Here is a 12177-nt window from a genome sequence, read left to right as displayed (position 1 = left end):
AGGGAACTTCCATTGTCTAGAGTTCAGGAGTGGCTTGACCATGGGAATACGGCTATTGAAGCTGTATCTGTTGATAAGCTCTATGGAGATGATGATTTCATTTTCCAGCATGATCTGGCACCTGCTCACAGTGCCAAAACCAGCAGTAACTGTTGTGCTTACCATGGCATTACTGTCCACCATTGGCCTGCCAACTCCCCTGACCTGAACCTCATAGAGAATTTGAGGGTTATTGTGAAGAAGAAGCTGAAAGACACCAGGCCCAATAATGCAAATGAGCTAAAGTCCGCTATTGAAGCATCCTGGGCATCCATAACACCTCAGCAATGCCACAGGCCGATTGCCCCCATGCCACACCGTATTGATGCAGTAATCCTGGCAAAAGGATTCCCAACCAAGTACTGAGTGCATTAATTGACATTTTCAAATGTTTGATTTTATTTTGCTGTTATAAATCTTTTTTTTTTTTTACTTAGTCTGAGGAAATATTCTAATTCTTTGAGATAGGATTTTTGAGTTTTCTTAAGCTGTATGCCATAATCAGCAATATTAAAATAATAAAAAAGGCGTGCAATATTTCAGTTGGTGTGTAATGAATCCACAATGTATGGCATTTTCATGTTTTTAGTTGCATTACAGAAAATAAAGGACTTTATCACAATATTCTAATTTTCTGAGACAGTCCTGTACATGCTGCCGCGGGGCAACATAATTTGCAAATACGGTGATAATTTTCACTATTATAGAATAGAATAGAAAGTACTTTATTGATTCCTGGGGGAAATTCAGCTAATGACAGCCAACTTTGCATCCCCTAATGCTTGTACTCATCTGGAGGCATGTCTTAAAGGCCTACTGAAACCCACTACTACCGACCACGCAGTCTGATAGTTTATATATGAATGATGAAATCTTAACATTGCAACACATGCAATGTTAGTTTACTAAAGTGCAATTTTAAAATTTGCGCCGAAAAATCCTGCTGAAAACGTCTCGCTCGGTATGACGACGCCTGCGCGTGACGTCACGGATTGTAGAGGACATTTTGTGCCAGCATCGTGCCCAGCTATTAAGTAGTTGTTTTCATCGCAAAATTTCACAGTATTCTGGACTTCTATGTTGGTTAATCTTTTGCAATTTGTTCAAAGAACAATGGAGACATCAAAGAAGAAAGCTGTAGGTGGGAAGCGGTGTATTGCGGCCGGCTTTAGCAACACAAACACAGCCGGTGTTTCATTGTTTACATTCCCGAAAGATGACAGTCAAGCTTTATTATGGAACAAAGATGTCAAGCGAACACGGTTGGATTGGACCACACACACAAAGTACAGTGTATTATCCAGCGATCCTTTTTTACCATTCTGTATTCGGAAGGCGATCTATGTCGTGTGCTACTCCAGCATCAATATCAACTGCGTCGTCCTGACCGTCACCGTCAGCGTTGGGTTGAAAGCGGTTTGGCTCTATCCCTTGATGCGGTTGGGTCTGGCTGAGTGGTCCTGCCACCCCCACGGCTGCCACGGCGCCTCTCACAGCATCTTCCCTATCTGAATCGCTCTCACTGCCCTCTAGTTTTTTTTCTCCCTTCTTTTTCTAGTCCTTCACTCTCACTTTCGTCATCCACGAATCTTTCATCCTCGCTCAAATTAATGGGGAAATCCTCGCTTTCTCGGTCCGAATAGCTCTCGCTGCTGGTGGCCATGATTGTAAACAATGTTCAGATGTGAGGAGCTCCACAACCCGTGACATCACGCGCATATCGTCTGCTACTTCCGGTACAGGCAAGGCTTTTTTATCAGCACCAAAAGTTGCGAACTTTATCGTCGATGTTCTCTACTAAATCCTTTCAGCAAAAATATGGCAATATCGCGAAATGATCAAGTATGACACATACAATTTGCCTGCTTATCCCCGTTTAAATAAGAAAATCGCATTTCAATAGGCCTTTAATGAAATTAAACAATGGATGTCCAGCAACTTCCTGGCGCTAAGAAAACAAAAATGTTGTTTATCAGTCCTGCTAGACTCAGGCACTTGTTAAAGGATATCACTTTAAAAATTAAATAATAAAACAACCAAAAATAGCAACTCTGAAGAATCCCAGTAATTCTTTTCAACCCAACTCTCTTGTTTGAGCTGCACATTAAGAGCGTAACTAAAACAACCTTCTTTCATCTCTGTAAGATCGCTAAAATCTATTCCATTTTGTCCATCAGTGAATCTAAGATCATTTACATGTTTTTATTACATGTCGTCTCGATTACTGCAACATTATTTTCGGGCCTCTCCAAGATTATGGTTGCTTCAAAATGCGGCTGCTAGACTATAGACTAGGACACAAAAGTTTGATCATATTACGCCTATACTGGCAGACCTGCACTGGCTCCTAGTACACTTTAGGTGACTTTAAAGGTTTTATTACTTCCGTACAAAATATTTAACTGTTTAGCACCATCTTATCTTGATGATTGTATTGTACCCTTTGTTCCATCCAGAAATCTACGTTCCAAAAATGCCGGCATGTTAGTGATTCCCAGAGCCTAAAAAAAGTCTGCAATCCTCTACAGTGTTTTTAAATATTGAAGTTCGATATGCCATCTCGTTAGAAGCATTTAGGTTCCACCTTAAAACTCATCTGTATAGTGTAGCTATCAAATAGGCTCTGTTGACCTGACGCTTCTCTCTGTCTTTGGACAGCCACTCCTGCAAGGATAATCCTTGGAGGAATACCAGTCTGCAGGAGGTGCTTGCTGTTTGAAGTCATGTCTATTACTTTGATGGAGACCTTCTACGACCCTCTGCTTTCCCCCAATGGACTGGACTCTCACATTATCATGATTAATGTCATTGTGGTTTGTGTAGTCCTTTGAGGCACCTGTGATTAAGGACTGTATAAATGAACTTTGATTGATTGAAGATGCATGCAGCAATGTACAGAGACATCCTGGATGAAAACCAACACATATCATCCAACCTGTTGGAGATTAAAAGGTGCTGCAAAGAGGAATGGGCGAAACTACCCAAAGATAGGTGTGCCAATTTTGTGGCATTGTATTCAAAAAGACTTAAAGCTGTAATTGCTGCAAAAGGTGCAGCAACAAAGTATTGAGCAAAGGCTGTGAACTAGGGGTGTAACGGTACACAAAAAGTTCGGTTTGGTATGTACCTCGGTTTAGAGGTCACGGTTCGGTTCATTTTCGGTACAGTAAGAAAACAACAAAATATAAATTTTTTGGTTATTTACCAAATTTGTAAACAATGGCTTGATCCTTTTAACATTGGGAACATTATAGTAAGTCTGCCCACGTTAATCCACATTAAACTGCCTCAGGTTGTTGCTTAGACGAAATAAAATGACAACGTTTCTTCTACATATAAAAAGTGCAACATTAAACAGTTTCAAGTTAACTCATCATGCTAAATTTATTACAGCATTTGGGAAGCCTGTAGTTGATTTTTATTATGTAAATGTTATATTTTTATCAACATGTGATAGCAGGGACCCTGCCATTCAAAACAAGGCTGCTACATTACTAATGATTGATGTAACTATTGCTGAAAAAATAGTACAATAGCAATAGGAGAGACTATTCGTCCCTGAACACCATGGAGTTCATGTAGGCTTTATGATGCACTTACATTATTATATCCACTATCAGACAGAAACTCTTCATTTAATATGATGTCCTTTTTTGCTGCTTCAACACACCTCAATCAACACTGTCCGTAACACACACACACGCCGCAAAATGAGCTAACGTTACGCTAAAAGCTAACTAGCCTTCACCTCAAACCAGGACTGCAAGTGAGCTGAGCTGCAGTTTGTTTTTTAGAAGGTCAACGGGCTCATAGTGATGTTTAGAAAGTAGTTGACTTGGAAGTGTTTTGTATAATTTTGGGAGAGTCCGTTGCTCCCCTGCTGAAGACATATCTGCTCGACGCTGAAGCACTGACGACATGCGCTCTGAATACGCACTGCTGATTGGCTTGTTACCGCTACGGTTGTAACCAATCAGATGGTTGTGTGGAAGGGACAATGCAGGGTGCTGTGTACAGACAGAGACGGAGGCAGAACGGAGCGGAGCAACCTGTTAAGACTTTAGCATAGGCGGCTACTTCATAGGTTAGTGTGGAACTCGTTCGGTACTCCTCCGCACCGAACCGGAACCCCCGTACCGAAACGGTTCAATACAAATACACATACCGTTACACCCCTACTGTGAACACTTATGTAGTGTGAATATTTATGTACACAAGTTTTTTTTATTTTCAATACATTTGCAAAATAAAAAAAAACATGTTTTAACATCGTCATTATTTATTATATTATTATTTTCAATGCATTTTTAAAATGATTTAGAGATAGAATAGATTACTCACATTAGCTGCATTGCTGGCTGCATAAAACGAACCAACTTTTACATGTTAGAATGCTTCCATCCATTTTCTACCGCTTATTCCCTTGTGGGGTCGCGGGGGGCGCTGGCGCCTATCTCAGAATGCAAAAACTACTAAAAAGCTTTTGTCTCCTTGTCTCTCAGAATGATTGCGAACGATAGGAAAAATTCAAAAAATTGTTTAGAAAAAAATATTTTGCCACTTTTCGGTACTTTTATAAATAAAGGGTACCCCAAAAAAATTCATTATTGGCATTATTTTAACAAAAAAATCTTAGGGTACATTAAACATGTTTCTTATTGCAAGTTTGTCCTTAAATAAAATAGTGAACATACAAGACAACTTGTCTTTTAGTAGTAAGTAAAGAAAACAAAGGCTCCTAATATAGCTGCTAACATATGCAGTAACATATTGTGTCATTTATCATTCTATTATTTTGTCAACAATATTAAGGACAAGTGGTAGAAACTAATGATTGATCTACTTATTCATTTACTGTTAATATCTTGTTAATTTCCATTTAAACATGTTCTATCTACACATAATCACTTATTCTTCTGTTGTTTGGATACTTTACATTCGTTTTGGATGATACCACAAATTTGGGTATTGATCCGAAACCAAGTAGTTACAGGACAAGGTCCTCATGTGTCCAGGGACATATTTCCTGAGTCTATAAACATAATATATATTTTTTTTAAACGAAAGAACATTTTGTGATGCTAAAAAATATTGATGTAATCATTGTAGTATCGACTAGATACGCAATTGTACTTGGTATCATTATAGTGGATGTTAAGTGTAAATCAACCAAAGGCGTTTGTTTGTATTGTAGCGTCCCAGATGATTCGGTGCTGCAGGAAATTCTGGGAATTTGTTCATGAATTGATTAACGTGGACCCCGACTTAAACAAGTTGAAAAACTTATTCGGGTGTTACCATTTAGTGGTCAATTGTAAGGAATATGTACTGTACTATGCAATCTACTAATAAAAGTTTCAATCAATCAAAGTGTTTACATTGTTTTGCGGTGCTAACATTCTTCCAAAATGTGTTTGTCATCGTTGTTTAGTGTGGTTTAATAATATGGCATAAGTTTATGACAGTGTTGGATGGCGTTCATACGGCCACCCTTAGTGCGACATGTAAGGCTGTTGATTAAAGGCCTACTGAAACTAGATGTTCTTATTTAAACCGGGATAGCAGGTCCATTCTATGTCATACTTGATCATTTCGCGATATTGCCATATTTTTGCTGAAAGGATTTAGTAGAGAACATCGATGATAAAGTTCGCAACTTTTGGTCGCTAATAAAAAAGCCTTGCCTGTACCGAAAGTAGCAGACTATGTGCGCGTGACGTCACAGGTGTGAGGGCTCCTCACATCCTCACATTGTTTATAATGTGAGCCACCAGCAGCGAGAGCGATTCCGACCGAGAAAGCGAGGATTTCCCCATTAATTTAAGCGAGGAAAAAGATTTGTGGATGAGGAAAGTTAGACTGAAGCACTAAAAAAAAGAAAAAAAAGAAAAGGCGACGGCTCCAAGCGGCGGCAGTGGGAGCGATTCAGATGTTATTAGACACATTTAATAGGATAATTCTGGAAAATCCCTTATCTGCTTATTGTGTTAATAGTGTTTTAGTGAGATTATAAAGTCATACCTGAAAGTCGGAGGGCTGCGGTGAACGCCAGTGTCTCTGAGAGATGCCAATGGAGGAGCCAAAATCACAGCTGCCTTTTTGACAGCTGCAGGAGGAGGTCGCATAATCCGCTGAAGTCTCCGGTAAGAGCCAACTTAATATCACAATTGGTTGACATGTGGTAGAGAAACATGTTCGCTTGACCGCTCTGTGTTAAAGCTTCACAACAAACAAAGAAACACAGGCTGTGTTTCGGTTGCTAAAGGCAGTGGCAATCCACCGCTTTCCATCAACAGCATTGTTCTTTATAGTCTCCATTATTAATTGAACAAATTGCAAAAGATTCAGCAACACAGATGTCCAAAATACTGTGTAATTATGCGATGAAAAGAGACGACTCTTGGCCGTGAGTGGTGCTGGGCTGAAATGTCCGCTCCAACCAATACCGTCACAAGCACGCGTCAACATAAGCGCCATCATTCCGCGACCTTTTCAACAGGATACCTCGCGAGATTTTTAAAATTGCAATTTAGTAAACTAAACCGGCCGTATGGGCATGTGTTGCAATGTTAAGATGTTATCATTGATATATGAACTATCAGACTGCGTGGTCGTTAGTAGTGGGTTTCAGTAGGCCTTTAAGTATGCACTTCATTCACATGTGATCAGTGTGTTCAAAATCAAGAAGGTCGCCTGAATGGATAATGATTGGACATAATGAAAGCTTGTGTTGGCTGTGTCAACTAAGATAAGATTATACTCATCCTTTATCACGATTCCAATGTGCTGCGGTGCGAAGCATGTAGGGCTATTGCATGACCTGCAGGGCTGATACTTGAAATAATTATACTTGATTTGTCTCCATGGAGACAAGGATTAGTGATAATTAAGCAGTTACAAGGCTGCTAACTATGGACAGACATTAGCAACTGGCTAGCTAGCCATGTCTTAAAGCACCTATTCCTGAGGGCGTTCTGCATGACACGACGGGTGGGAGACCGGTACTTTTTAGAGGCGGTATACCGAATATGATTCATTAGTATCCTGGTACTATAGTAATACCGGTATACCGTACAACCCTAGTTCTAACTTATAGCTGTCAGTCTCGCTTTAGAAGCACTAAAACTACAGGTACAACAAAGATGACGAGGAGAAGACTCGGTCAAAGTGGAGCCACGTAAATAAGACCTGCCCGGCGCATCCTGAAGATAGATACATAGATAGATGGATAGATAGATAGGATGGATAGATAGATAGATAGATAGTACTTTATTGATTCCTTCAGGAGAGTTCTCTAAGGAAAATTATACAAACCCCGTTTCCATTGGAGTTGGGAAATTGTGTTAGATGTAAATATATACGGAATACAATGATTTGCAAATCCTTTTCAACCCATATTCAGTTGAATGCACTACAAAGACAAGATATTTGATGTTCAAACTCATAAATATATTTTTTTTTTTTGCTAATAATAATGAACTTAGGATTTCATGGCTGCAACATGTGCCAAAGTAGTTGGGAAAGGCCATGTTCACCACTGTGTTACATCACCTTTTCTTTTAACAACACTCAATAAACGTTTGGGAACAGAGGAAACTAATTGTTGAAGCTTTGAAAGTGGAATTCTTTCCCATTCTTGTTTTATGTAGAGCTTTAGTCGTTCAACAGTCCGGGGTCTCCACTGTCGTATTTTACGCTTCTTAATGCGCCACACATTTTTGATGGGAGACAGGTCTGGACTGCAGGCGGGCCAGGAAAGTACCTGCACTCTTTTACTACGAAACCATGCTAGTGTAACACGTGGCTTGGCATTGTCTTGCTGAAATAAGCAGGGGCGTCCATGATAAAGTTGCTTGGATGACAACATGTTGCTCCAAAACCTGTATGGACCATTCAGCATTAATGGTGCCTTCACAGATATGTAAGTTACTCATGCTTTGGGCACTAATACACCCCCATACCATCACAGATGCTGGCTTTTGAACTTTGCGCCCAAAACAATCTGGATGGTTATTTTCCTCTTTGTTCCGGAGGACACCACGTCCACAGTTTCCAAATATAATTTGAAATGTGGACTCGTCAGACCACAGAACACTTTTTCACTTTGCATCAGTCCATCTTAGATGAGCTCGGGCCCAGCCAAGCCAGCGGCGTTCCTTGGTATTGTTGATAAATGGGTTTTACTTTGCATAGCAGAGTTTTAACTTGCACTTACAGATGTAGCAATCAACTGTAGTTACTGACAGTGGTCTTATGAAGTGTTCCTGAGCCCATGTGGTGATATCCTTTACACACTGTCATTTTTTGATGCAGTACCGCCTGAGGGATCAAAGGTCCGTAATATCATCGCTTACGTGCAGTGATTTCTCCAGATTCTTTGAACCTTTTGATGATTTTACGGACCGTAGATGGTAAAATCGTTAAATTCCTTGCAATACCTAATTGAGAAATGTTGTTCTAAAACTGTTCGACAATTTGCTTACAAATATTGGTGACCCTCGCCCCATCCTTGTTTGTGATTTACTTAGCATTTCATGGAAGCTGCTTTTATACCCAGTCATGGCACCCACCTGTTCCCAATTAGCCTGCACACCTGTGAGATGTTCCAAATAAGTGTTTGATGAGCATTTCTCAACTTTATCAGTATTTATTGCCACCTTTCCCAACTTATTTCTCACGTGTTGCTAGAATCAAATTCTAAAGTTAATGATTATTTGCACAAAAAAAAATGCTTATCAGTTTGAACATCAAATATGTTGTCTTTGTAGCATATTCAACTGAATATGGGTTGAAAATGATTTGCAAATCATTGTATTCCGTTTTTATTTACATTTAACACAATTTCCCAACTCATATAGAAACAGGGTTTGTAATAAGAGACGGTCAGAAAGCTATCTATGCAATATTTTGACCATAGAAACACCATTACACGTTATGTAAACCTCAAGGGAGTGTTTTAAATGTAGAAAAATAATATGAGCCCTCTAATGCGCCTTATAATCCTGTGTGCCTTTTGTAGGACTTTAGACCTGAATAAACCCGCTCATCGGCAGTACGCCTTAAAATCCGGTGCGCACCATGGCTTGAAAAACACGGTAAATTGATATAAAATGTATTGACAGTATAATTGTGGTATGATCAAAGGCAATACTTAAAATATTTCAAAAATACAAATGAGTCCACTCACGAAATGGCTTTCTTTCTGAGTGAGAATTTTCACTGAAACGTTCAGTCCGTTTTCATCCTCTTCCCACAGCTCAACATCCTGAAAGCAAAGACATTTAAAAACAATTATTTCAACAGCAGACATCAAGTCAATTCCTGCTAATGATGCACAACGAAAAATCTACAGGTAGTTCACTCCTTCACAAACAATATGTCATAAAAGTCAAAATACACAGCTCACATTTTAAGATAGCTCACATTTTAAGAATGTAATACACTTGGATATAACTTAAGAGTAGCAAGTGTGCAGTTTTTTAGCAGTATAGTTTTACTATTAGGGGTTTAGGGGCAAAAATATCACCTTCACAACATTGCTGATTCTTTTTCTAGATATTAAAAAAGCATATTCTGAATTGGTCCTAAATTAACCATTTTCAAGCATAAAATAGAAAAATATCAATACTGCAGTAGTAACGGCCACTGGAGGGGACCAAACCATTTAGAGCGCACTGTTCAGTATTGTGGTCACTGATTGACTCAGCCTCAGTATTGTGGTCACTGATTGGCTCAGCCTCAGGAAGCCGTACTATATTGGATAAAAAGAGTGTAAAGTTGACTAAAAGGTGTTATTTCATGTCTAGAGGGCTCTCATTATGTTGAAATTGTTTTTTAGAATGTACTAAACAGTTTTTTCTATGCTTTAGCAATGAAATTATTAGATTTATAATTAATGATTCCTACATCGCATTAATTAATTTCTTGTAGTCATCTCCGGAACCAATTAACAGCAATAAGTAAGGGATTACTGTATAAGCAGTTTCCCATGTATGTCAACGTTGTCATCACTTTGGAATAATAAAATAACACTGTGGACCAGGACGAATTGATAGGTTGGTCTACATCAGGGGTCACCAACCTTTTTGAAACCAAGAGCTATTCTTGGGTACTGATTAATGCGAAGGGCTACCAGCTTGATACACACTTAAATAAGTTGTATTTTTTTCTGTTATTCCGTCGTACATTTTTTTTCCTTTTACTGAAGGTTTTTTGTAGAGAATAAATTATGAAAAAACCCCACTTAATTGGACGTTTTAAAAGAGGAAAAAACACGAAAAAAATGAAAATTTAATTTTGTAACATAGTTTATCTTCAATTTCGACTCTTTAAAAATTCAAAATTTTACCGAAAAAAAAGAAGAGAAAAACTAGCTAATTAAAATCTTTTTGAAAAAAATAAAAAAAATAATTTATGGAACATCACTAGTAATTTTTCCTGATTAAGATCAATTTTAGCATTTTGATGACATGTTTTAAATAGGTTAAAATCCAATCTGCACTTTGTTGGAATATATAGCAAATTGGACCAAGCTATATTTCTAACAAAGACAAATCATTATTTCCTCTAGATTTTCCAGATCAAAAACTTTAAAAGAAATTCAAAAGACTTTGAAATAAGAATTATATTTGATTCTACAGATTTTCTAGATTTGCCAGAATATTTTTTTTTAAATTTTAATCATAAGTATGAAGAAATATTTCACAAATATTCCTCGTCGAAAAAACAGAAACTAAAATGAAGAATTTAATTAAAATGTATTTAATATTCTTTACAATAAAAAAACAAAACACTTGAACATTGATTTAAATTGTCGGGAAAGAAGAGGAAGGAAGGGAATACGTGTTTAAAAATCCTAAAATAATTTTTAAGGTTGTATTTTTTCTCTAAAATTGTTTTTCTGAAAGTTATAAGAAGCAAAGTAAAAAAAAAAAGAATTTATTTAAACAAGTGAAGACCAAGTCTTTAAAATATTTTCTTAGATTTTCAAATTGTATTTGAGTTTTGGCTCTCTTAGAATTAAAAATGTCGAGCAAAGCGAGACCAGCTTGCTGGTGAATAAATACAATTTAAAAAATAGAGGCAGCTCACTGGCAAGTGCTGCTATTTGAGCTATTTTTAGAACAGGCCAGCGGGCTACTCATCTGGTCCTTACGGGCTACCTGGTGCCCGCGGGCACCGCGTTGGTGACCCCTGGTCTACATAGATACATTGTTAACATAACTGTACAATAAAAACATTGGTTTGGTTTATCGTCAGTTTTACATTATATTTGCACTACAGAAAAACAATCTATTTGATTTTCTAGTTTTTCTTTTCTACCAACCTATGCCATTTATAACCTACTTTATAACTATATTCTAATATATTAAATTGATTATGTCCTGTACATACTAAGGTTGTTGTGGTAATCATTGGGCTAAATTTGATAGCTTGGGTACTACATTTCGTGCCATCTTATGAGACAAAGTTCCTTTAATTATTCGTTTACCTAAATGAAGTGTGCAAATAAAACCAAGAAAGAACAAAAATCTTCAAATACATTCTGGTGGGTATTCTGTAGTAACATCTTATATGAACCATTATGATGACTCATCAACATGCATGACGAGGTCCTTTAGTCACCTGTGTAATTAAATATGGCACCTCCTGGGGTAGATGTTCAAGAAGCTTCTCTCTGATTGTGTCGGTGCACAGTTCCACTGGACTCTGATCTGTCAGAACCTTGCTGTGGTACTGCCAAGATCCACCCTTGGCTGCAACCATTAAGTAACTCTGGGATGAAAAGAAAGATGACCACGTAAAAAAAATAGAAATAGTAAGATGTACTTGAGGACAAAAATAGTAATAATAATCATAGTGAGAAGTACTTTAGCATATTTATAATAATAATAGTAAAATGTACTTTAGTATTTTAATAATAATATTAATAAAATGATGATAATAATAATAATAACAATAGTAAGATGTACTTTAGCATACTAATTGTAATACTACTAAGAGTAAGTTGTACTTAAACATAATAATTGTAATAACATCAATAGTAAGATGTACTTCAGCATAACAGTATTCATAATAGTAAGATGTACTTCAGCATAACAGTATTCATAATAGTAAGATGTACTTTAGCACATTAAT

At 37.5% G+C, this 12177-nt stretch overlaps 2 protein-coding genes across 2 annotated transcripts in view; one reads left to right on the top strand and one right to left on the bottom strand.

Annotated features, from left to right (window-relative positions):
* fam222ba (family with sequence similarity 222 member Ba) overlaps positions 1–12177 on the top strand; it is a 157927-nt gene that overhangs the window by 23491 nt on the left and 122259 nt on the right. The gene's annotated exons all lie outside the window — the stretch shown is intronic.
* Positions 1–12177, bottom strand: part of eral1 (Era-like 12S mitochondrial rRNA chaperone 1) — a 35244-nt gene that overhangs the window by 5728 nt on the left and 17339 nt on the right. Inside the window, exons 9-10 of the mRNA XM_061897986.1 lie at positions 11665–11814; positions 9227–9304 (exon numbers count right to left, since the gene is read on the bottom strand). Coding sequence (XP_061753970.1) covers positions 9227–9304; positions 11665–11814 — 228 coding nt within the window. The remainder of the gene's footprint in view (positions 1–9226; positions 9305–11664; positions 11815–12177) is intronic.

The sequence above is a fragment of the Nerophis ophidion genome, linkage group LG04, assembly GCF_033978795.1.
Source record: "Nerophis ophidion isolate RoL-2023_Sa linkage group LG04, RoL_Noph_v1.0, whole genome shotgun sequence".
Taxonomy (NCBI): domain Eukaryota; kingdom Metazoa; phylum Chordata; class Actinopteri; order Syngnathiformes; family Syngnathidae; genus Nerophis; species Nerophis ophidion.
Note: the sequence above shows the minus strand (reverse complement) of the source record. Positions and strands in the feature narration are given on the sequence as shown.